The 26,528-nt window shown below is 37.3% G+C and overlaps 1 protein-coding gene across 7 annotated transcripts in view; it reads left to right on the forward strand.

Annotated features, from left to right (window-relative positions):
• REPS1 (RALBP1 associated Eps domain containing 1) overlaps positions 1 to 26,528 on the forward strand; it is an 87,901-nt gene that overhangs the window by 27,984 nt on the left and 33,389 nt on the right. For 6 of the 7 annotated variants that reach the window (XM_040449046.1, XM_040449042.1, XM_040449045.1 and 3 more), the window contains exons 2-8: positions 19,475 to 19,598; positions 21,125 to 21,321; positions 21,442 to 21,595; positions 22,381 to 22,505; positions 23,027 to 23,189; positions 23,471 to 23,534; positions 24,846 to 25,000. In XM_040449046.1, coding sequence (XP_040304980.1) covers positions 19,475 to 19,598; positions 21,125 to 21,321; positions 21,442 to 21,595; positions 22,381 to 22,505; positions 23,027 to 23,189; positions 23,471 to 23,534; positions 24,846 to 25,000 — 982 coding nt within the window. The remainder of the gene's footprint in view (positions 1 to 19,474; positions 19,599 to 21,124; positions 21,322 to 21,441; positions 21,596 to 22,380; positions 22,506 to 23,026; positions 23,190 to 23,470; positions 23,535 to 24,845; positions 25,001 to 26,528) is intronic. The other variant, XM_040449043.1, reaches the window with a different exon arrangement.

Raw genomic sequence — 26,528 nt, forward strand, 5'->3', positions numbered from 1 at the left:
TTCTCTTCTCTTCTCTTCTCTTCTCTTCTCTTCTCTTCTCTTCTCTTTTCTTCTTAATGCTGATTTATTTATTTTTTGAGAGAGAGCATGCGTGCAGGGAAGGGGCAGAGGGAGAGGGAGAGGAAATCCCAAGCAGTCTCTGCACAAGCCCGATGACCTGAGGCGAAATCAAGAGTCGGATGCTTAACCAAGTGAGTCACCCAGGCGCCCCTAGGCTATTTTTCTTCTATTAACCGTAGAACACCCTTTGTACACAACGTGTAGATGGGTGGCTCATTAGCATATGTTTTAAAAATTATTTTGAGTCCACATTAGCATTTAAAAATGAAAACATGTCATAGAAAATTCCAGATTTCCAGCGTCAGAAAAACCTGAAGATGGCATCATTTGGTAGATACTCTTGTCTAACAGCGGTTAGCTAGGGCTCGGTAGCATTTGTTTCCTTCATATCTGCTCTCCTTCGCACACTGCATCCACCACCTGGCCAGTTTCACTAATGTATGCTACTTGTTTGCACCTGTAGACGTTTCCGGTGTCTGTTCTAGGGCAGGGAGTAGAGAGCATTGGCATCAAAGCAAGAGGTCCTCCTGTCACCGTTCTCTGTTTTTACTCTGTGGAAGAACAGGGTGTGTTCTTTAAAAGCATTCCTCAGAGTTTGGTCTGCAGACCCCTGGTGTGTGAGGGCAAAATTATTTTTATAGTGGGGCACCTGGGTGGCTCAGTCGGTTAAACGTCCAGCTTTATCTCAGCTCAGGTCTGGATCTTGGAGTGGTGAGTTCAAGCCTTGCGTGGGGATCTGCACTATGCATGAAGCCAATTAAAAAAAAATGTATATATATAGGTGTGTGTGTATACACACACACACACACACACACACACACACACACACACACACAGTAAGATGTTGTTTGCTTTTTTTCCCCACCATGTTATTTGTGTCGATAGGACAAAAGTAGTGGTAGATGTAACTGCTGGTTCCTTAGCCCAAATCAGTGTAATTACCAAACTTTACTACTATTGTGTTCTTTCCTGCTGTGCAGTAAAGAAGCCAGTTTCACTTAAGAATGTTCTGTGTATAGAAAAACATTAATTTTATTAAATCTTAATGCTTAAGTATATGTCTGTTTAGTATGTCATGTAATGAAATGGTAAGTAGTCATAAAGCACTTCTGCTGTATACTAAAGTATGGTGATTGTCTTGAGGAAAAGTACTTTGAGTTGTGAGCTGTACTAGTTTTTCATGCAATACCATTTTTCTTTTTTTTTTTATGAAAGGTCATTTATTCAACTTCTCAAACTATGCATTTTTTTCAGTCATCTATTCAGTTTTACTCATTAACTCACCGAACGCATCAAGCTCTCACTAGGTCCGTGTAACAGATCTCTTGACTGCTTCAAATGGCTTAATCCTACACGAAGCACCAGTTGATTCAATATTTAGCATCACAGATCAATTCTTTCCTCCAGGTTTTCCCAAAAGTTTTACAATTCCTATAGTGCCAGCAAGGGAATTATATTTGCTCCAAACTCCCAGCATTTTCCTAAGGGATTTTGACTTCTTAGTATGACTTAAGAGGGTATTATTGTAGATCTCTGATTTCCAGAATTCATATGAAAGAGTTCAGGAGTACCTTTCGTGAACAGATAAGATTCTTCACAAATCTAAATGATTTCCCAGGGGCGTTAAATCGGAGTTCTCATTAGAAGGAAAGTTAGGTTAGGGCATAATGTAGGACCAATAGAGGACCAGAAAGAGTGGGATTAACATCAAGGCTAGTCTGTGACTTTCCTACCATGAAATATATGAATGAATAATAGTAGGGAAGTATTATTATGTGTTCTAGGGACTGTTTGGTTATAAGACCTCTAGAAAATAACTAGCTGCAAATTCTCCTGAACAGCTAGCTTGGATATTGGGCAGATATTTTCTTGAAAATGAAGAAAGTGTACCTGATAACTTAAAACAACTGGTGCTTTTTGTTACTAATGATAAAATTCAAGCTTTCTGGCAAAAAATTAGGATTTTGAAAAACTTATGTCTGCAACCATGTGCTTGACTGCTTCTCAATATTTCATGACTGTTCTGACGAAATTGGTAGTGATATTAACAAATGTGATTTTTAAACTATTTTATAAATGAAATGTGTCAGTATTTGGTTAACATACATACATAGTTAACCATATTTGGTCAACATACATAGTTAACATACAGCGTTAATATTGGTTTCAGGAATAGAATTTAGTGATTCATCACTTACGTATAATACCCAGTGCTGATCATAGCAATTGCCCTCCTTAATGCCTATCACCCATTTACCCCATCCCCCACCCACCTCCCTCCATCAGCTCTGTTTGTTCTCTGTAGTTAAGAATCCCTTATGGTGACTTCCCTGCCTCGATTTTTCCTCCCTTCCCATATGTTCCTCTGTTTTGTTTCCTATATTCTCCATATGAGTAAAATCATACGATATTTGTCTTTCTCAGGATGACTTATTTTGCTTAGCATAATACATTTTAGCTCTATCCACGTCGTTGGAAATGGCAAGATTTCATCTTTTTGATGGCTGAGTAATAGTCCGTTGTATGTATATACCACGTCTTCTTTATCCATTCATCAGTTGATGGACACTTGGGCTCTTTCCATAGTTTGGCCATTGTTGATAATGCTGCTATAAACATAAGGGTGCATGTACCCCTTTGAATCTGTATTTTTGTAACATTTGCATAAATACCTAGTAGTGCAATTGCTGGATCATAAGGTAGTTCTATTTTTTGCTTTTTAGGAACCTCCATACTGTTTTCCAAAGCGGCTAGCTTTTCCATAGTGGCAGCTTGCATTCGTACCAACAGAGCAAAAGTGTTCCCGTTTTTCCACATCCTCACCAACGTCTGTTGTTTTTTGTGTTAAGTGTAGCCACTCTGACAGGTGTGAGGTGGTATTTCATCATGGTGGTTTTGATTTGTATTTCTCTGATGATGTGATGTTGAGCACCTTTTCATGTGTCTGTTAGCCATCTGGATGTCTTCTTTGGAAGAATGTCTATTCCTGTCTTCTGCCCATTTCTTAACTGGATTATTTGTGGTTTTTTGGGTGTTGAGTTTGATAAGTTCATTACAGATTTTGGATACTAACACTTTACCCAGTATGTCATTTGCACACATCCTCTCCCATTCCATAGGCTGTCTTTAGTTTTCTTGATTGTTTCCTTCACTGTGCAGAAGCTTTTTATCTTGATGAAGTCCCCATAGATCCTTTTTGTTTTTGTTTCCCTTGCCTCCAGCAATGTGTCTAGTTCTAGTAAGTTGCTACAGCCAAGGCCAAAGAGGTTGCTGCCTGTGTTCTCCCATAGGATTTTGATGGTTTCCTGTCTCATGTTTAGGTCTTTCAGCCATTTTGAATGTATTTTTGTGTATGGTGTAAGAAAATGGTCCAGTTTCATTCTTCTGCATTTTGCTGTCCAGTTTTCCCAACACCATTTGCTGAAGAGACTTCCACTGGATATTCTTTCCTGCTTTGTTGAAGATTAGTTGACCGTATAGTTGTAGGTCCACTTCTGGGTTTTCTATTCTGTTCCATTAATCTATGTGTCTGTTTTTATGCCGGTACCATACTGTCTTGATGATTACAGTTTTACAGCTTTGTAATACAGCTTAAAGTCTGGGATCTTGATGCTTCCAGGTTTGTGCTTCTTTTTCAGGGTTGCTTTGGCTATTCAGGGTTTTTTGTGGTTCCATACACATTTTAGGATTGATTGTTCTAGCTCTGTGAAAAAAGCTGGTGGTATTTTGATAGGGACTCCAATGCATTTTAATGTAAGATCTGCAAAAAGGTTTAGGGGCGCCTGGGTGGCGCAGTTGGTTAAGCGTCCGACTTCAGCCAGGTCACGATCTCGCGGTCCGTGAGTTCGAGCCCCGCGTCGGGCTCTGGGCTGATGGCTCAGAGCCTGGACCCTGTTTCTGATTCTGTGTCTCCCTCTCTCTCTGCCCCTCCCCCGTTCATGCTCTGTCTCTCTCTGTCCCCAAAAAATAAATAAACGTTAAAAAAAAAAATTAAAAAAAAAAAAAGGTTTATTGATAAGGCTTTGGATTCCATATAGCAGTTACCATTTGTTGAGTTTTGGTGTCGTATCAAAACATCAAGTCAGAATTATCTGAAAAGGCTATATAAATCGTCCTCTCTTTTCCAATACAAATCCTTGTGAAGTGACTGTTCTCTTATGCTTGAAATAAAGCATCATATTTCAATGAATCAAATATGAAGCCGATATGAGAGTCTTCTCTTAAGCTGGACATTAAGGAAAATTTGCTTATATAAAAAACAATGTACTCTCTTCACTCAGGTTTTTTGTTTGTTTGTTTGTTTTTTAATGTAAACTCCGTGCCCACCATGGGGCTTGAACTTGTGACCCCAGGATCATGAGTCACATGGTCTTATTGACTGAGCCAGCCAGGTGCCCCCACACTCAGTTTTTGTTTTTGTTTTAACTTTGGGAAGTAGTTATTTTCATAAAATTTTATGTTACATGTAATGGGATTATTCTTATTTCTACATGAATTTATAGATACATAGTGTTAAATTTCACAGTTTAAATTCTAAATGGTAAATATCAATAATATAATCCGCAAAAGCTTTGGGGGAGTTCTCGATAACTTTTTATGAAAACATTTTTGTTTCTCAGTAATTTTTTAAAGCATGTATAAGGGATTTCAAGACCAAAAAATGTGAACATAAATGCTCTAGGCTCTACAACATTAGTTCTCAAAGTGTTTTATACCAAGCATCTGATTGATGGACCACTAGCTCTGAAGCATTTTAATTGAATCTAAACCAAAAGGGGGTTTATTTCTAGACTATAGGATTTTTTTTAGTGTCTCTTATGGCTTAAAAATGCTTTGTGCAGTTTCCAAGGGGGCTGTAATATATCTCAAAGTCTTCAACTACAGAGTCTTTAGCTTAACTGATGTTCTTTAGAATACATTTTGGAACTACTGTACTGTTCCATAAGCATGCCAATATTAAGAGTTCTGCTTAGCTATGCTTTCGAGACAGCTGGGAATAGAGAGCTTTGGACTTTAGACTAATAAATCTTTGAATCCTGGGGTGCCTGGGTGGCTCAGTTGGTTAAGTGTCCGACTCTTGATTTCAGCTCAGGTCACGATCTTACAGTTCTTGAGATTGAGCCCTACGTCTGGCTCTGTGGGCAGTGCAGAGCCTGCTTGGGATTCTCTCTCTGCCCCTTCCTTCTCCTGCTTGCTTTTGTATGTGCTATCTCTCTCTCTTTCTCTCTCTCTCAAAATAAATAAACTTTTAAAAAAATTATTAAAAAAGGGGGCCCCTGGGTGACTCAGTCAGCTAAGCATCCAGCTTCAGCTCAGGTCATGATCTTGCAGTTGGTGAGTTCGAGCCCCCCACATTAGGCTCTGTGATGACAGCTCAGAGCCTGGAGCCTGCTTCAGATTCAGTGTCTGTCTGTCTGTCTCTCTCTCTCTCTCTCTCTCTCTCTCTCTCTCTCTCTCTCCCCGCCCCGCTCATGCTCTGTCTCTCACAAATAAAATTAACATTAAAAATGTTTTTAATAAAAAATTAAAAAGTTCTAAAAAATAAGGCTTTGAATCCTGGCCTTGCCCCTTATTAGCCTCATCTTCCTTTCTTATTAACTGGAGATAATGGTAGCCAACATTAGAGGATTCTTCTGATCATTAAGTATGATAACAAGTAAATAGCCTTCCTATTCCATGATCTTCCTGTTCCCTGTGAATCTTCATTACAGATATTCCCATGTTAGTAAGGCTAATGAGTCAGAATGGTGTAGAAACTAGTCTAACAAGTGAATAGAACAGTAAAAGTCACACTGATTTGGGCAGCCAGATATAAGTGGTGCACATATGCAGCCTAAGCTGCCTGAGCTTTTAAGCCAGCAAACATATAGTCTGCTTTGCCACTGATTCAGTCCCACTTAAACTTTTATTTTAAAAATGAGAACAATGAGGTCACCTTATTTTTAACCTGATAATAACTAGAAAGGGAGGATTTTAGTTTTTATTATACAGTTGACCCTTGAACAATATGGGTTTGAATAGGGTGGGTTCACTTACAGATTTTTGGTTTTTTTATAAAGACGGGTACAGTACCGTCAATGTATTCTAATTTTCCTTATGATTTTCTTAATAACATTTTCCTTTCTCTAGCTTATTTATTGTAAAAATGCAGAGTATAATACATACAACATACAAAATATGTGTTAATTGATTTTGTTATTGGTAAGGCTTCCGGTCAATAGTAGATTTTTAGTTAAGTTTTTAGGAAGTCAAAAGTTAGAAGTGTATTTTTGATTGCATGGGGGTTTGGCCCCCCTAATTCCTGTGTTGTTCAAGAGTCAACTGTATTAAACACTCATAAAATTTCATCTTGGAGAGTATATAGGCCGATGCTTCTCCATATTTTGTGTAGTTTCAATATATTTCTCATTTTCTGTATTCTTATATTTTGAAATTCCTCTCATGGATTCAGGTTTATCTATGTAATTTGGCATCTACTTTGATCTTTCATATTTCAAATAAGAAACAACTTCTCGGGGTGCCTGGGTGGCTCAGTCCGTTGAGCGTCTGACTTCGGCTCAGGTCATGATCTCGCGGTTCGTGAGTTCCAGCCCCACGTTGAGCTCTTTGCTGACAGCTCGGAGCCTGGAGCCTGCTCCGGATTCTGTGTCTCCCTCTCTCTGCCTCTTCCCCGCTCATGCTCTGTCTCTCTCAGTCTCTCAAAGATGAATAAATGTTAAAAAAAAAAAAAAAAGAAAATTAAAAAAAAAGAAAGAAAGAACTTCTCTACACCTTTATTGTTGTTAGCATTCCTGTACCTCATGTTCTGAGCCCAGAATTAAAGAGCCCTTCTTACACATGTAAAGTACTCTTTCATTGTCACTGTGTACTAGGCAGTCTGGACTATAAGACATGCTTTAGGAGTTAGTGAGGGTACTTGCCCTGAGGAAGCCGACATATCTTGGGAAAAAGACAACGTACAGCATGTCTTGGTAGAAGATTATTATAGGCATAACTTTGAATTATAGCTCTGCCTTTCGGGTCCTCTGGCCTTAGTGACTTGGCCAGTCTGATTCTCTTTCTTCCTCTGTAAATTGATAATGATACCAATTCTGCCCCATTATTTTTAGGATTAAATGGGAATACTTTGAATAATTGGGTTTGTGCTTAGCATCATGTTTGCTCAATAAACGTTAGCCTCCCTCCCCAACCAACACACCTGGTTACCACCACCACTATATTTGTATATCCAGAAGTAAAATATAATACTTGGGTACTTTGCTCTTTGGTGAGCTCTTCTAGTTATAACTATTAAAGAACTATTTATTCTTGTTTTATACGGTTTTAAAAACTTGGTTCTATTTCTAAGCCATGGCATGCAAGGCAGAAGTCCAACAACTGGAAAGACCGCTGACAGAGCCAAAGTAAGAGCTTGGCAACAAGGAGAAAGTCACAAATCATTACCAAGAACAGAATAAAACAAAAACTCTGTGATAGTGTTAGTCCATTAGGTGAAGAAAACATTCCACTTTTTCTTAGCTTTAAATATATAACCGCAGTACAGTATAGGATACTAATCTGTTTATAAAATCTATACTGTCAAAAATATGAGTCTGTTTACTAGATCTTTACAGACTATATCCTTTCGGTTTTCATCAAGATAATAATCTGCATGTGATTAAAAAATCAAGGATTGTAAGGGCTTTATAAGAGCAACAATTTCTTCTCCTTCCCTATACTTCATATTGTTTCCTATAAAAACCACTTTGAACTTATTAAACTATTTGATGATTACTTCCATTCTCTTTTTACAAATTCCCACTTTACTTTGGTTTATCAATTTTAGACATTATCTTGCTATATAGTAAGAGTTTCATTTATTTCTGTTCTTTGCCAAAATTTTGTTATATTTAGCTTCAAACTTTGCTTATTTCTTGTCCTATTAATTCTTGTTTCAGTTGAGAGTGAGTCCATGCCTTTTTTAAAAAACAAAAACAGACTTTATTTTATAGAGCAATTTAACATTCATAGCAAAATTGAGCTGAAGGTATATTTTCCATATACCCTCTGTTCCCACACACACATGGCCTCCACCATTATCACTATCCCCCATCAGAGGTAAAGTTGTGACAACTAATGATCCTTCATTGACGTATATTGTAATCAACCAAAGGTCATAGTTTACATTAGAATTCATTCTTGGTGTTGTACGTTCTGTGGTCTTGGACAGATGTGTAATGAATGACATGTATCTCTCATTATGGTAGCATACAGACTATTTTCATTGCTGTAAGAATCCTAAATGTTTCAGTTTTTAACCCCCCACGCCCCAGCCCCTGGCAACTACTGATCTTTTTATTGTCTCCATAGTTTTGCCTTTTCTAGAATGCCGTTTAGCTGAATCATACAGTGTGTAGTCTTTTCATATTCTTTCACTTAATGTTATGTGTTTAAGATTCCTCCATATCTTTTCACGGCTTCATAGTTCATTTCATAACATCCCATTATGTGGATGTGCCACAGTTTGTTTATCCATTCAATCACTGCAGGATATTTTGGTTACTTCCAAGTTTGGGTAATTATGAATAAAGCTGCTATAAATATCTGTGTGCAGGTTTTTATGTGCACATAAGTTTTCAACTCCTTTAGGAGAGTGATTGCTGTATGGTATGGGTACATTTAGTTTTATAAGAAATTGCCAAGCTGTCACATTCCCACCAGAATGACACTTCCTGTTCCTCCCTAGACTCACCAGCATTTGGTATTGTCAGTGTTCCAGATTTGGGCCAGTTTAATAGATTTGTAGTGGTATCTCATTGTTTTAATTTGTATTTCTTTGATGACGTATGATGTGGAGCATCTTTCCATATGGTTATTTTCCATCTGTGTATCTTCTTTGGTGAGGTGTCTCTTAAGGTCGTTGGTCCATTTTTTAATCAGGTTTTTAGTTTTCTAATTGTTGAGTTATAAGTGTTCTTTGTATATTTTGGATAACTGTCCTTTATTAGATAAGTCTTTTGCAAATATTTTTTCCTGGTCTGTGACTTATCTTACTCTCTTGACCTTATCTTTTGAAGACCAGATGTCCAGCTTATCAATTATTTCTTTCATGGATCATGACTTTGGTGTTGTATATAAAAAGTCATCACCATACCAGGCCATCAGGTTTTCCTCTTGTGTTATCTTCTAGAAGTTTCATAGTTTCATGTTTTACATTTAGGTCTGTAATCCGTTTAGAGTTAATTTATTTATTTATTTATTTTAAGTTTATTTTTATTTGAGAGAGAGAGAGAGAGAGAGTGAGAGTAGGGGAGGGGCAGAGAGAAAGAATCCCAAGTAGGCGCCGCTGTGCAGAGCCCAACGCAGGGCTCGAACTCTCTGTGAGATCATGACCTGAGCCCAAATCAAGAGTTGGACACTTAACTGACTGAGCCACCCAGGTGCCTCTGGAGTTAATTTTTTTTTTAAAGTGTTAGGTCTACTTTTTTTTGGCACTTAACCCTGCTTGGTATTCTCTTAGCTTCCCGAATCTGTGGTTTAGTGTCTAGCATTAATTTGGGGAAATTCTCACTCATTATTTTTCAGATATTACTTCTGTTCATTCTTTCTTGTCTTCTCATTACACATTTGTTTGACCGTTTTTTAGTTGTCCCACAGTTCTTGAAGATTTCGTTTGTTTCAGTTTTCTTTTCCTGGTTGCATTTCAGTTTTGGAAGTTTCTATTGAAATAGCCTCAAGCTTTGAGGATTCTTTCCTCAGCCATGTCCAGTCTAGTAATAAAGCCCATCAAAGACTCATTCTTCATTTCTTTACATATACCCATTTTTTTGTTTTTTGTTCTTCACAGAATTTCGGTCTCTTGCGTTGCCTATCTGTTCTTGCATGCTGTCTTCTTTATCCATTAGAGTCCTTCACATATTAATCATAGTTGCTTTAAATTCCTGGTCTGATAGTTCCAGCATATCTACCATATCTGAGACTGGTTCTGACACTTGCTCTGTGTCTTCAGATTGTGGTTTTGGGGGGTTTTCTTTGTTTATTTATTTGTTTTGTCTTTCAGTATGTCTTGTGATTTTTTTTTTTTTTTCTTGATAGCCAAGACATGATATACTGGGTTAATGAACTACTATAAATACATCTTTGGTAATGTTGTGGTAAGGTGTTTGGGGGGGCTAGCATTCTATAGTCTTAAGATTATGCCTCAGGTCTTTTAGTATACCTGTGAATTTTGCAATTGCTTCTCAGTCCTACCTGCCTCTACTCTCCCCCATTTAGGTGGGAGAGGATGGATAGATAGACTAGAGCTGGTGGGTATTTCCCTTCGTCCAGGTCAGTTAGGCTCCAATAAACCTGGGCAGGTTAGGCTCTGGTTAAGTAGGTTCTCTTGAGGATAAGCCTTGTTGAGGAGAACAAGTGGATTTCTGGTGGACTTCAGAATGGTTCCTTTTTCCTTTCCTCTGCCAGAAGCACACAGGCAGGGACTTTTCTCTCCTATGCACTGTGAGAGCTTGGTAGAGCTCCGAGAGGTAAAACTCACAGTATGACGAAGGTCTCCCTATAACTAGGCCCCCCTGAAGTTTTTATCTCAGATTTGTATTCACTGAGCCTACAGCAATTCATCAGTTACAGTTCAGTCTTTCCTTCCCTGACGCTAGTTTCGAGGAGGTTAATGCTGATGGGTTTCACCCCTAATAAGTTATGATTCTTTGTATTTACCTTCTGTTAACCTTCAGTTAGGGGGACAGCAGTGTGCTCTGTGACCTGACTTTTGCAGATCTAAGGAGAGTTCTTGGTTTTTCAGTTTGTTCAACATTTTGTTTGTTACAATGGAGTTTTTTGACTTCTAAGCTTCTTACATACTAAACCAAAAGCCAGAAGCCCACGCATTCTTCCTTATCCTTCACCTTCCTTATCCTTATCTCTTTAAACTTGTTAGCTGTACTTTTACATATTTAATATTAAGAACATTTGCACGTTGTTCTAAAACCATAATTCTTTTTTTTTTTTTTTTGAGAGAGAGAGAAGGCGCGCATACACACGTGGGGGGGGAGGGGCAAAGGGAGAGGGAGAGAGAATCTTAAGCAGGCTCTGAGCTTCCCAGGGAGAGACCTCTCTCCAACTGAGAGATCAAGACTGAGCCCAAATCAATAGACCCTAAAGCTGCTGAGTCACCTAGGTGCTCCTAAAATCATAATTCTTAATTGTTTAATATATTCTGATATTTTTTTAAAAATAAAAATATATTTACATTATGAAGATAAAAATATTTTTACTGCAGATCCATTAGTATAATATAGTACTATGATTACATTCTTCTTTTTGTTGTTGTTATTATTTTTTTAATGTTTTTATTTTTGAGAGAGGGAGAGAAAGAGCACAAGCAGGAGAGGGGCTGAGAGAGGGAGACACAGAATCAGAAGCAGGCTTCAGGTTCTGAGCTGTCAGCACAGAGCCTGAGGCGTGCCTCGAGCTGATGAACTACAAGATCATGACCTGAGCTGAAGTCAGACCTTTAATCTTACTGAGCCACCCAGGCGCCCCGTGATTACATTCTTCTATAGCTTTCCCCCCGTGATTACATTCTTCTATAGCTTTCCCCCTCTAAACTTTCTCGATTGCCTTTTTTTTTTTTTTTTTTTTTTTTCTGTTTGCCTTCATCTCTATTTCTTCCCCTTTATTTTTTCTGAAATCTTTCTGGAGCTTTCTGTCATTTTAATCTGGACTGGTTGCTTTCCAGGTCAATTGCATAGCTGTCATCCTGCAGCTTTATTTCCCTGCTTTCTTGCCGTGTATCTGTTTTTTTCCTGGATGCTCTGCCTCTAAGTTTTGCTGAATAACATCCTCAGATATTTTCTCAAGAAAGAGTTCATAGGAGATAAACTTTGTTTATTTCTGCATCTACAAAAGTGTCTGTTCTTTCCATCATCTTGATGCTAGTTTGGATACAGAATTCTAGGTTGAAAATAATTTTTTCTTAGAACCTTGAGGGTGTTGCTTTATTATTTTCTAATATTCAGTGTTACTGATGAGAAGTCTGATTCCAGTGCAGTTAATATATCTTCTTAGTGATCAGCACCTCTCCCCCTTACTCGCTTCCCTTATGCAGATTCTGGATGCTCTTAGGATCTTTGTTTTATCCTTGCAGTTATGAAGCTCCACAGTAATGTGTTCAGGAATTCTTTCACCTGTTGTGTGGAGCACTCACTAGACTCTGTCTGAAAGCTTGTTGTCCTTGGATTTGGGGAAAATCTCTTGTTCTTTATTACTCTTCTGTTTTCTCTACATTTTTTGTAGACCTCATTTAAGTAAACTTTGTCCTTTCAAATTAATTCTCTTTTTTTCTCCCATATTTTCTAATTCACCTTTCCCCTTCCTACTTCTGGAGAAATTTTCTTTATCTTCTAGTATTTCTGCTGAACTTTGTATATTTCCTGACATCTTGTTCTTTGTTCCTTTTTCATAGTATCCTGTTCCTGTTTTATGGAAGCATTAATTGTCTGAAATCTGGCAGAGGATACTGAATAGAGTATCTTTAAGTGTTCTTTCTTTCTTGAATTATATCTTTCCCTCAGTTTTTTTCCCCCCGTTTTTAAATTTGACAGTTTTCTTCCATTATGTAAGTTTTCCATAGTTGCCTGTTGATCTTTGGTAACCTGTTTACATTTAATGCAGCAATAGAATAACTGAGCTCTGTGTACTTGGGTTTAGCTCCTTAAAAGGCTGCCTTACTTTGGGAGGAGTGGGTCAGATGCTGACTCTTACTGGATTGCTAAATGCTAGAAACAGAAGCCTTTCTCTGGGGCAACAACCCCTATCCTTATCAGCTGACCTAGTACTTCCCTACATTTCATTCTTTAAAGAGAAAACTTCCAGTTTTTTGTTTGTTTATATTTGGAGGGTAAAGTCTGGTTGCTAATATTCTGTGAGCAGCTGTAGAGATAGGGATCTTAATCTCTGTCCCAATCTTCCCCTTAGTCATACCTGGCATTTCTGGGTGAGTCCCTGGATTTTGCAGGACAAATTGTCTCTATAGGTACTCCTGGCACTAATTTCTTCCACCTACTGTTTTAGGCATGACTCCCATCTCCTTTCTGATTGCTAAAATTTGTTGAGATTTCCTGTCTGCTCATTGTTGCCCCTTCTCTTTTATTTATTTTTGTGGATTTATTCCCTTAGTATCATTTTAAGAAGATTTTTGAAGGGAGAAGAGGTAATTTCCTGTGCTCAGTATATTGTCTTAAACCAGAACTTCAAAATACTTATGAAAGCTTGAAAGCATCTTATATTTTAGAAGAATTTTCATGAAAAACTATAATAAAACCCACTTTGGTGCTTAAAGGCATTAGTTCTTGGCTCTCAAGAGAATGTGGTTTTCAAGAATGACTTAGTCTCTGAAGTCCTTGACTGAATAAAGTACATTATGATCAGGGTAGTGAATAAAAAATAATTATTATTTGTGGACCAGACACTTTTGTGTTTTATTAAATATGGTTTCATTGAATCCTGACAGCAATCCTAAGAGGTAGTATATTATTTTCCCCAGTTTACATAAAAGGAAACAGACACAGTAAAGTAATATAACTTGCTCAAATACTGTATAAATGATACAGAATGATTCCCTAACCACATTGATCTCTGTAAGTATTAAAATGAACTACAGTCTAGTTTATCTTTTCTTCCTGGAAGTTGGTGGCTTTTTGATAAGTATTATGGAACAGAGTGTAGAGACAAGAAGTCAATACTGCCTATTTAGGATTGATATTCTTGGGAAGCCAATACAATTAATGAAAACTTTAGCTTCTCTCCTGTCTCATACTAGCAGCCAGGATTCTGTGCTGGTTAGTAAGATACTACAGTCACTCAGAGTTTGTAGTGCTTGGCTATGCTACATTTTATTTTATTTTACTTTTTTATTTTTTTAATTATATGAAATTTATTGTCAAATTAGTTTCCATACAACACCTAGTGCTCATCCCAAAAGATTTTTTTTTAATTATATGAAATTTATTGTCAAATTAGTTTCCATTATGCTACATTTTAAAGTGTATTCAATTTCTGTGGGGCACCTGGGTGGCTCAGTCAGATGAATGTCCGACTTCGGCTCAGGTCATGGTCTCACAGTTTGTGGGTTCGAGCCCCGCATCAGACTCTGTGCTGACCGCTTGCTTAGAGCCTGGAGCCTGCTTCAGATTCTGTGTCTCCTTCTCTCTCTGCCTCTCCCCCGCTCATGCTTTGTCTCACTCTGTTTCTCAAAAATAAATAAATGTTAAAAAAAAAAAAAGATTTTTTTTAAGTGTATTCCATTTCTAGAAATTTGTCCTACAGTTCTACAAGTGCACAAAGTTTCATGCACAGGAATGTTTACAGCATTATTTATAATAGAAAGCTAAAAGAACCTAAGTGTCTGTCAGCAGGGGATTGGTTAATTTGTAATAGGTATATTCATGCACATAATGCTATGCAAAAAAAAAAAAAAAATGAAAGAGATCTATGTATGCTGATATAAAAAGATCTTCAGGTAATACTGTGTGAAAAGTCATATATAGTATGACTATATGTGTAAAAAGTGTTAAGTATGCGTGCTCATGTGTTTGTATACATGTGGGAAAAATGGGAAGAACATATGAAAAGAATTGTTACTTCTGATGGGGATTGTAGGGACTTCAATTCCATATCTTTAAGTACCATTTTATTTATTTTACTATGAGCATGTAAATTTTACAATGTTATGAAAATAAAGCTTAATGGTTTTCAGTAGCTGGCAGTAGTAGACTAGCAACTACTAACTGGCCCTGGGTTTCTTAGGTGAGTTAGGATCTAATGGAAGAGATCTGGGTATCTGTACCCTATCAAGGACTTTAAGTGGTTCTCAATATTAGGCAGCTGTGCAGTCACGCTCACAAATATGCATAATTTAGACTAAGGCGAAATTACCGCGGAGAGGCAATTAAAAGAATGAGACTACTTTGAATAATGCCAGACTAATAAATTTCAAAATTTGGAGGCGATAAATGATGTTCCCAGAAATTATCAAATGTTTTACCTTTTAAAAATGTTTGTTTGTTTATTTAGAAAGAGAGAGCGAGTGAGAGCCAGCCAGGGAGGGGCAGAAAGAGAGAAAGGGAGAGAGAATCCCAAGCTGGCTTTGCACTATCAGCACGGAGCCCGATTTAGGGCTCGATCTCACAACCCTGTGAGATCATGACCTGAGCCAAAATCAAGAGTCAGACATTCAACTGACTGAGCCACCCAGATGCCCCAATTACCAAATGTTTTAGAGGCATTTATACCTAATTTATACCACCTGACATGGAAGAAATAGACACATATCAGGGATCCTGCTCAGGTGTGTCACAGGTGAATTCTTCCAAATCTTTACAGAACATGTCATTCCAAATCTATTTACAGTATTTCAGAGCAGAGAGAAAAAAAAGTAAAGCTTGTTAGTCGTGTTTACAAAGCCAACATAGCACCACTTCCAAACCTTTCAGATACAGGAGTGTTATTTTTTGGCCAAATCATTTTAAGATTGTGGTTAAAATTTTATAAATATAATTTGAAAAATAATATATACCATGACTAAATGGAATTCATTTTAGGGATCAAACGATGGTTTGATGTTAGGAACTCAATTATTAGCATTAATGGACCAAAGAGAAAAATTATGATATTTAACTTTTCTGCCCCAAAATGCACACAATAATATTAACTTCTGTTTGTGGATTTTGAAAGCACAAAACCCGAAACAAAACTCTTAGATGAATGGAACTAGCTGAATAGTTTCACATAACAAAGGTGTTGCAGAATGTTAGCTAGTACCATGCTTAATGACAAAATACTAGAAGTGGTCTCGTTGAAGTTAGGAAAAAGATGATGAATAAAATACTATTCCAATTAAAGTCACAATTTATTTTGATAAATGATTCTAGAGATTACCTGGGGGAATAAATAATATGAGAATAGTCCAGGAAATTCTAAACAAGAAAAAAAATTGAGGACTGGGCTAATAACTCTATCAGGTATTTAAATATTATAAATCTAAAGCAAGGAAAGCAGTCAGAAAAAAATTCATGTAAGTGTGAGTGGCCTTTTCAGGTTACTGGAGAAAAGGAGATAAGGAAACACTCTCACATTGATAGTGGGAGAATAAATTTGAGTAACCTTTTTGAAAGGCACTTGGTGATAGCAAATGCATTTTTTTCTCTTTTTAAGAGAGAGAGGGAAAGAGCACAGCTGGGGAGAGGGGCACAGAGAGAGACAGAGACAGAGAGAATCTTAAGCAGGCTCCACACTCAACGCAGAGCCAGACATGGGGGCTCGATCCCACGACCCTGGGATCATGACCTGAGCCAAAACCAACCGACTGAGCCACCCATGCACCCCACAAATGCATTTTTAAGTGTACTTATATTTTGGTCCAGCATTCTGCTTCTAGGAATTATTCCAAAAATTTCTTTAGAGACAAATTTTGTTGCATTCACAAGATTGTGATGGGAAACCAGACCTGATACTGTTTCATCAGAGATTGTTAACAAATTTGTATTCACAGCTTCTTTCCTCCTCTGCTGCTTTCAAGGATTTGTGGTCTCTCCAATTGGGGTAACTTGGAAACATAGTCCTCAGTGACACATATGCCTGACTTGGGCTACAAAGTGAGTTTGTTTTAGGTGTCGTGGCCAGGATCAATCATAGGGAAGTGACTTGAGCTCTTTTATCTCCCCTTTTAAAACCTCCTTCCTGCAACCTGATGGGACAGTTTGATATATATCAACTCTTAAAATTTTGTTATGCCTGATATTGTAGAAAGGTAGAATCCTTCCTTGCTCTCCTACCCTCCAGCCCCTCCCCCCTCCCCCCACTACCCTCTAGTCCCTTGGAAAGAGCTTTGGGTTTGGAATCCAAGGACCTGGCTTCTAGAGCCAGTTCTTCCACTGACTAGCCCTGAGACTTAGGAGAAGAAACAAGATTACCCTTCTAAACACTTTCTTTGAGAGTCAAGCATCCTAACCTGTTTTTGTACTTGTCTTTCCACTCACATTCCTCCTGTTAATTCCTTAATCCATTACAAACGAAATTTTACCCTACTGCATCTCTACTAGTGCTCCAGCAGCAAAAAACCTCCTAATTGCAAAATATCGAATGCGTTTTCTTTCCTTTTTTATTTGTTCCCATTAGTTTTCTTTTTTGAAAAGTATCTATCACTCTTTTGATTTAAAGAAATTAAATATTTTTAGTAGTAAATACAGACTTATGTAAAGAAAACATAGAAATATCCCTTATTCTCAGCACCCAGAAATAATCACTGGCATGTTCACTACCATTTATATGTATGTATCTTAATATATTTGGGATTATACTTCTATATACACTGCTTTGTATCTTCCTTTTTGTTTTCAAAACAATACTGTAAGCAATGGGTTTTAAATGTACGGTTTTCTCATTATATAGTTACTTCATAATCAGTTCTTGTGGTGAGTTTAGGTTGCTTCTCATTGTGAACCCCTTTGTACATGAATCTGTATGTGCAGTAATGATTTTCTTTCAGGCTTGCTTCCACCTTCCAAAACCTCTTTACACCCTTGATTTCCTCCTTCTGCTGGTCCTTTTTGCTACTGCTTCTTTCGTAGGCTCTTTTTTATGCCTACACTTAGGTTATGGTGTTCTCCAGAGTTCCCTTTCGCGGCTCTGGGCTTGCAGGCAGTCTCATTCATTTACCCCCTCAGCTTCAGTCATCACCTGTTGTCTGGTTCCCAGGTGTGGAGCACATCTCGGCAGAGTGCTCTCTTCTGAACACCCTCCCTGCATTTCTTACTGTTCCCTGGGCATCTCCTCCTGACTGTCCCATGGGCACCTGAAACGCACATAACAGGGATAAACAAACCAACTACATGCAATTTCCCTTTAGGTCGTCCCTTTACCTAGCATACGTACAAGGACGTATTTTAGATGTTTTACGTTTGTTTTATAAGCAAAAGTAGCTAAGATATGTAATGATCCCTTACAGGATGGCACGTGGGCAGAAAAGGATAATGGATAGGGGTGGTGATCCTAACAAAATGCCTGCGTATCTTTCAAGGCTTGTGTGGCCTTCTCAACTCTTTCTTTTCCTCATAGCGGATATGAATCTGCCTCCTTATCCTCCTTGCCCTTTTAAATTTATACAGAAGTGATGCCCCTTAGTGGCAGAATCAGGAACTTCCTCCATTGCTGATCAATCACACGAAAAATGTCTTCTTGTGTGCTTAAACAAATTGTTATTGTGATTTGACACATTGCTGAACTGTTGTAGGTGCTTGTTTTGCAATTCTAATAAATACTTCCGACTTCACCCGTAACGACTAGGTACCTTCGTCTTTGAGTGTTTCAGGAAAAAAGAAAATAGACCAAATACGCTCCACAGGAGTGTGGAATGTGTATCTTTTGAGAACGTGAGACAAGGATACTTAATGCTTATTTTATTTTAAGAGTATAATGTCTGTACAGTAGACATTACTCCAGCTTTTGGAGTTGTAATTAAATCTCATAACCTAAAATTCTCTTTCTAGTCGGATACTTAACTTGTAGCTAGTCTAGAAATACTTGTTGAATGACCTAATGGTCAGTGGCGATCCTTGAAGACCTTCATGCTTTAAAAAAAAAACAAAGCAAACAAAATTTTTTTAAAGAAAAGTAATATAACCACAATTAAATACAATCTGGGAAACTAGAGAAAAAAACCCTACTCTTGATCTCCCCTGACAAAACTGCCGATAGAGTTTTTATATATCTGGTTCTTTTCAGATTTGTGTCTATGTGGTTAAAATTACATATCCTGCTTTTTTTTCCACTTACTGTGTCATTTTATGACTGTTACTTTAACTGGCTGCATAGTAATCTTTTTAGTTGCAGGGACTTTTGGCCCTGTTGCATGTACAGTGTGTATGAAGAGTGGATGGTGCCTGGTTTCTGAAAAATATGGCTCTTGAGCAGACACAGTAATTCTAATAAAATAAAATTGTGTATCACATAGATTTTTCTAAATAGGAGAACTATTGGGGCACCTGGGTGGCTCAGTCAGTTAGGCTACCAACTTTGGCTCAGGTCATGATCTCGCAGTTTGTGAGTTCGGGCCCCGTGTCGGACTCTGTGCTGACAGCTCGAAGCCTGGAACCTGCTTCAGATTCTGTCTCCTTCTCTCTCTGCCCCCCCACCCAAATAAACATTCAAAAACATTAAAAATAAATACATAAATAGGGGAACTATATAACCCTCATAATCGTAAGGTCAGTGCTTTATTTTCAGACTTCTAAGACTGAAACCCGAGGAAGTTGGTTGTCAGTAAGTGTAGTATGCTATGTGTCAGCTATGTATTTTGGAGAAGTTACAAACAGATGTTAGATACCTGTTTATTTGGAGGATTATTGTCATTAGTATTTAACATTGTGTTCTCTTACAGATTATGGAGCTTTGTGGTGCAACGAGGCTTGGTTATTTTGGAAGAAGTCAGTTCTACATTGCTTTGAAACTTGTAGCTGTTGCCCAGTCTGGTTTCCCTTTAAGAGTGGAAAGTATAAATACAGGTAAATATGGAGTACATTAGTAGCTGAAATGAAATAAAGTCCGTAGAATTGCTGAGTCTTCTTGATATTTTAGTGGCATTTGTGACCCTAAGTGTCATGGCTTTAATCTCACTACTGTGCTTTTTTTTTTCATTTGCGAATATTAGAAAAATATCTCTTTCCTAAATCTGTTATGGCGTGTATGTACTTAATACATATTTGATGATAATATAAAAATTGTTAAAAGTGATGATTTTTCAGAACTAATTCACTAAAAATTGCTTAGAAAGAGGTTAGGTGAATAATTTTATCAAAGTAAATGATGAATTGTAGTGAGCATTTTCTTATATGCCTTCCTTATATTCTTCTTTTCTGCTGAGTATAAAATAGCATTATACTTGTGGGTTTTTGTGTGGGAAAGCTATACACTTGAAATTAGAAACTATTAACCAAAACTTTCTGATAGAGACAATATTAAAATATCGGCAGACTAAAACCTGGTTACAGACATCTGGCTGCCTTATAAGTATCACCTAGGATAATTTGTTTTTTATGCTTTGGAGGCTTATTGATGCCCAAGTCAGTGGAAATTCTGTAAAGGTAGGCACTTAAATGCAGACAGTTCTTTGGTTGTCATAGCAAAAAGAGGAAAGAGAACACTTGAGGTTTTCTGTAGTGTTAGAGTTTTTATAAATAGTTTTAAGCACCAGCTCAGTTTATTGGTCAGTGTGAGGTTTTCATTGTGGACTTCTGGTTTGCCACACATCATTCTTCTAGAATTGAGAGTGTATATTCTTTTCAGGTAATTTTGAATTCTTTTACTTACATCCTGAATAAGCTTGGTTTAAGTGTGGAGTTTCAAGGCAGATGCAGATAGTCATAGTGGAGGGAAGTGTACTTTCTGTTAAAAATTCTGCTACTGTTTTGTTCTAGTCTAAAAGTATGAGCTATGATTGACCTGCAGAGAAGTTCTGTCTTCTTTCTTCTCTGTTTAAAATTGAATGTAGGCTATTTGCTGTAGAAGTGTCATAAGCCAGACTAAAACGGATAGATATGATGCCTTGTGCTGTGTCGTTGGCAGGTGAACAGTAAAATATTTTCAGGAACTTGTGCCATGAAAATGTCTAGATTAATCTAGTCTCAATCTAGTGACATTTTCTATGTTTTACTTACAGCTCTAGCATCTTACTTAAGAGAATCAGTATGAGTAGAAACAGCCTAGCCTTCCAGGTCAGACTGACCTAGGTTCAGATCCTAACTGTCAGTTACTATCAGTGACCTTGGCATCTGGTAGCCTCAGTTGCAAGCATAGAGCCAGACAGGACAGTTATTACAGTTTTAGAAGGTCAGTTTAGTGTTGCTACTACTTTCTAGGTTAGAGTCTCCCTAAACAGTGTAAGGGAGGTGGTCTAAATGTAGTGATAAACATGTGTCTGTGGTTTCTGTATCAGTTTTTACAAAGATTCTTTTTAATATCTAATTCATATTTCAGTTTTAATGTGTGCCCCTTTTTCTTTTAAAGTAATAATTATTTTTGTGGTTAACAGTGAAGGACCTTCCTCTGCCGAGATTTGTTGCTTCAAAGAATGAACAGGAATCTCGCCATGCAGCCTCATATTCTTCAGATTCTGAAAATCAAGGGTCTTATTCTGGTGTAATTCCCCCACCACCTGGCAGGGGGCAAGTGAAAAAGGGATCTGTAAGCCATGACCCTGTCCAGCCTCGTACGTCTGCAGATCAGCAGGTAATCATGTGCACGTAAACGTTATCGGTTGATGTGCTATATAGATGTTCACATTAAAACTTATTGAGTGCCTTGTTGATTAAAATTTAAGTCTTAGAATAATAATAATATTCTTTCTAGGAACCTGCATCCCCAGTCGTTTCACCACAGCAGTCCCCACCAACTTCTCCACACACATGGAGGAAGCACAACCGTCACCCCAGTGGGGGAAATAGCGAGAGGCCACTTACAGGACCTGGGCCATTTTGGTCTCCCTTTGGTGAAGCTCAATCAGGTATTTTAAAATTCTTTAGAAGACAGTTATTTATTAAGGGTTGTAAATTAAAGGAAGCTTGATGATGTTCCTTCCAGAGTTTCCTCCAAGATAATTTTAATTATAAATTAAGTGCCTTAATTAGAAGCAAAAGCCAACCATGAAAATTTGTAGGCAGATACATCAGTTTAAACAATGGTAATTGCGTTTACATAATACATATAATTCTCAGACAAAGTTGATAAATATCAGATGCTCTGAGGGTGAAATGGGTAAATAATAACTTCCCAGAATATTAGGTATATATTACATTAGCTCCAGTATTGACAAGGAAAGCACACGGTAACAATTTTAAAAATTTCAATGAGGTATAATTTTATTCATTTTCAATTTTTTTATTAAAGCTCTTTTTTTGTTTTATTTTATTTGAGAGAGAGAGAGCGCATGTGTGTGCATGGGGGGGGGGGTGGGGGAATAGGGACAAAGAGTGAGAGAGAATCCCAAGCAGGCTCTGTGCTATCAGCACGGAGCCCCACTGGCCTCGATCTCGCAAACCGTGAGATCATGACCTGAGCTGAAATCAAGAGTCGGACACTTAATTGACTGAGCCACCTAGGTATCCTGAGATATAATTTTAAACTGACAGAAGAGATTCAGTTTGGAAATTGTTAACATTTCTTCAGAGTTAGAGTTGGAAAGAAAACTTCTATAATATGTATGTGGTGAGTTACAACTAAAAAACTATGGTTAAAAACAGTTGGCTTTTCTTCAAAAGTGAGTCGGCATGTGTACCATTCTCCCCCTAGGTTCTTCTGCGGGTGATGCAGTGTGGTCAGGGCACTCTCCACCTCCACCACAAGAAAACTGGGTCAGTTTTGCAGATACTCCACCAACCAGTACTCTTTTAACCATGCATCCTGCTTCTGTCCAGGTGTGACATTTTATTGGTATTGCATTTTTATTTGCTTCATTCAGAGTATTGCTGCGGTCATTGTTTTCATATTTTGCTGTGGCACACTTGATAAATGCAAGTTCACTCCTTTTACAGAACACAGAACTCTGCTCTGTGCCTTTTCTTAAAGTCTCTTCTCATTGGAATGTTTCACTAAAAGTTTTGGCTGATTTTCTTTCTAATTATTCAGTGAAATTTTGAAAGTTGTCTGCCCCTAAGAATATCTCCTATTTGCTTGGCTTTCTTAGCACGTTTTTCATAACTTTGTGTTGCTTACATATTGCTATCATTCTACGCACTTATATAATCATCGTGCAGAAACCTTCAGTAACTTGATTATAACAAATATGTGGTTTGCTGATGAGTTTGTGAAGACTTCTTGTATTTTAAACATTCACAGAAAGTAAGTTTTATTTTCAAAGATGAGTAACCTAGCAATCTTGGCCCATATAATCATTACAGATAGAAAATGTACTGAGGAAAAAAATGTTTCATTACAGGACCAGACAACAGTACGAACTGTAGCATCAGCTACAACTGCCAATGAAATTCGTAGGCAATCCAGTAGTTATGATGATCCTTGGAAAATAACAGATGAACAAAGACAGTATTATGTAAATCAGTTTAAAACCATTCAGCCTGATCTAAACGGATTTATTCCAGGTGAGTTGTTAAAAACAGAAATTCTTGTAGATGGGACAGGACAAAGTCTCAGTTTCATAATCTCAAAGGCATGGTTTTTATTGGTCAGAGATTATAAAGAAAATCAGTTCTCAAGTTGTGTGTCTAAAAAGCTGATAATCACTGGAGACAAAAACATGACGTGCACACGTGTTAAGGGTACCTTTTTCCCAATGAAAAAAGCCTTAAGACTCTTACCCTCATTTTATTCTTGGATCTCTACGTTCAGAATAACATTAAATAACACTGTTTTAACATTTCAGGATCTGCAGCTAAAGAGTTTTTTACAAAATCAAAACTTCCTATTCTTGAACTTTCTCACATTTGGTAAGTGTGGTACTTCACATCAATCAGGTAATGTGGGTTGTTTCAAAGGAGTTTCCAGCAGGTCGATTTTTGAACCTTAAAAAATAAACTATTAGAGTAATCTTTTCAAGAATGTTCCCAAATAACTCAGTATTGCCTTCCAATAGTAGTCAGTTTCTATCTCACTCTCTGGAAAAGAAATAAATGATGCCAATACAGTAGTTCTTTTTAAAGTGCTAAAATTCGTTAAGCCATATTAGCTGTTTAAACCATATTAGCTGTTTCTTCTTGCTTAGCATAATGCATGGAAGAAAAGCTAGTTGCTTCATCCATGGTTATCTTTATCCCATTTGGTTTTTAATAAGCCTATACCTGTTATGTATTACCTATACCTATACTAAGCCATGTGCTTAAGAACATTGCTTAGCTCCCATTTAAGTCCATACTAAGACTCACGAGAGCTGTGATGTAGTTGGAATTAGTTATTTAAAGCAAATTATAACCACAAGTTACTTTCTAAAAACAATTATCATATAAGCATAAATGGTATTTCTACTCGATATCAATCTATTTCTTTATATTTTAAATCATTTTGTTAGTAGGGTTTTTAGTAGCTTTGAGTGCTGTAGCAGAAGAAAGATAATGCCTAAAATTGAAAAATCAAGAACTGGCAATATACACTTGCTGTTTATGGTATCAGGCATTAACTACAAAATGGTTGCCTCTGCATCTAGAAAGTGGGACAATAGTTGAGGGCAAGGGGGGGTTCTGCTGCTTTTTAATATCAAGCCTTGTAGTCTGTTGAATGCTATTTTTTTTTCATATTCTACACTTTTATTTTGTGGTGATTGTGAGACAAACACAATCCCAACATTTAGACTTCTCATCCTTCTTCCTGAGGACTGACTCCATGGCTCATGCACCCCAAGTACAGTAGGACTTTGTAGAACTTTGATAACAATAAAAAGTTTTTAAAAATTTCAGTGACGTATTAAATGGGCCTGACTTTATCCTGTTACTAAAAATGCATATGAATTAAAGGTCCTTTTTTTTGGTGACCTTATGTATTGAGGGTGCTTTTCAGCATTTTATTATAAGAATTTCAAGTATTCAGAAAAGGTTAAAGAACTGTGCCTTGAACACTCATATGCCCACTGCCTGGGTTCCACAGTTAAACAGTTTGCTATATTTGCTCTATTATACTTTTTCCATCTATGGGATTTTTTAGGTTATGGATTGTACTTTTTCTGGAAAAAGATTTCTTTTTCTTCTTTTTGAGACATAAAGGGATCCAGAGCAAATGATTATATTTATGGCAAGTTTGTGTTCCAGGGAACTTTCAGACTTTGATAAAGATGGAGCATTGACACTGGATGAGTTTTGTGCTGCTTTTCATCTGGTAGTTGCTCGGAAGAATGGCTATGACTTACCAGAAAAACTCCCTGAAAGCTTAATGCCCAAACTGATTGATTTGGAAGACTCAGCAGGTAAGTTCGGGAGCCCAAGGGACCTGGTTACAGGCCTCGATAAACATCATACTTGATTTGTAAGGCAAAATTAAGATAGATGTTAAAACTTAGCTTAACAACCTCAAGAGCATGTAGATTTAACATCAGAATGTAATATACAGGCTGAACTTGGATTAATGGTTTGTCTTAGTCAGCTTTAGAAAGATAATTATATGCACTACTATTTTACTTTACACTTTTGACTTACTGAGATTTTAAGAATATTTCACAGAATCTTGTTATTTTGCCACAAGGCAAATGCTTTAGTTGAATTATATATTGTCTGAGGTGGGAAAGGTAGCCTGTGTTATCAATATTTTTCCATTTAATGCATCTTAATTTGTTGAAGGACGATGCCTGGTTTATCATTAGACCAGCTCAGTCTGCAAGCATTTTCCTTTCAAAAGCCCAACTCTTTTCTTCAGACTCTAAAGAAATCTGGAAATTTTGCGTTTCATTGTAAATACCGCACTTTTGTTACCATGTTTACAAGAATACTTTTGTAAATGCCCATATTTATTAGGCATTTTTTAAAAAGGAAACAAGAATATAAGGGGTAAAAAAGTGAGCATGTTGTTTTAAAATTCAGAATGAATAAAAGGAAATCTAATGTTAAATTTTTAATGAGACTAATTAAATTACTGTTTTCTGTTTTCCTATCTAAATTATCTTTTCGATATTGTGATGGAAAGAATTTTATACTTTTAAAAGAAAAGCTGAAGCATAATTTGGCTCTGCAAAGGGCATTTATCTGTTAGGCAGTGTCTGTTTAATTCAGAAATGCACATGATCTGACCTTATTGTCTAAATTATACAGAAGGAATCATATGCATGTTATTAAATATGTCACGAAGAGAACATTCTCCTTGATGTTAAGAATCTGAGTCTGCTTCTGGTTTTGCTAATTATTCCTGTGACCTCGGGCAAGTTCTGACCATTTATTTTTTGCCTTCTGTTTCTCCACCTGAAATGTGGATTTGATGCCATTCATGTTTCTGAATTGTACACTGACCTTTTGGCAACGAGGAAGTTGATTTAAAAATTGAGCATTGATTTTTATGTTTTTTAGAAACACTGTCCTATGAGAATCCTAGGATTTTTCTGATCATTTCAGGTAGCTATTAGGCAACCTCAACTTGAGCAGAAAGCTAACTATTTTTGTTGACAATTTTGCTTCAAAGTACTTTGATTTCTCTAATTAAGAAATAAATGAAAACTCTATTTAACTTATTTGATAGTAGCCAGAAGGGGAAGAAATTTTGGTAGCTACAAACGCGGTGTATCATTTTAAAACTTGGGCCTTGGGGCGCCTGGGTGGCGCAGTCGGTTTAGCGTCCGACTTCAGCCAGGTCACGATCTCGCGGTCCGTGAGTTCGAGCCCCGCGTCGGGCTCTGGGCTGGTGGCTCGGAGCCTGGAGCCTGTTTCCGATTCTGTGTCTCCCTCTCTCTCTGCCCCTCCCCCGTTCATGCTCTGTCTCTCTCTGTCCCAAAAATAAATAAAAACATT

The sequence above is a fragment of the Herpailurus yagouaroundi genome, unplaced genomic scaffold (genome assembly GCF_014898765.1).
Source record: "Herpailurus yagouaroundi ecotype Mexico unplaced genomic scaffold, PumYag 198, whole genome shotgun sequence".
NCBI classification, from domain to species: Eukaryota; Metazoa; Chordata; class Mammalia; order Carnivora; family Felidae; genus Herpailurus; species Herpailurus yagouaroundi.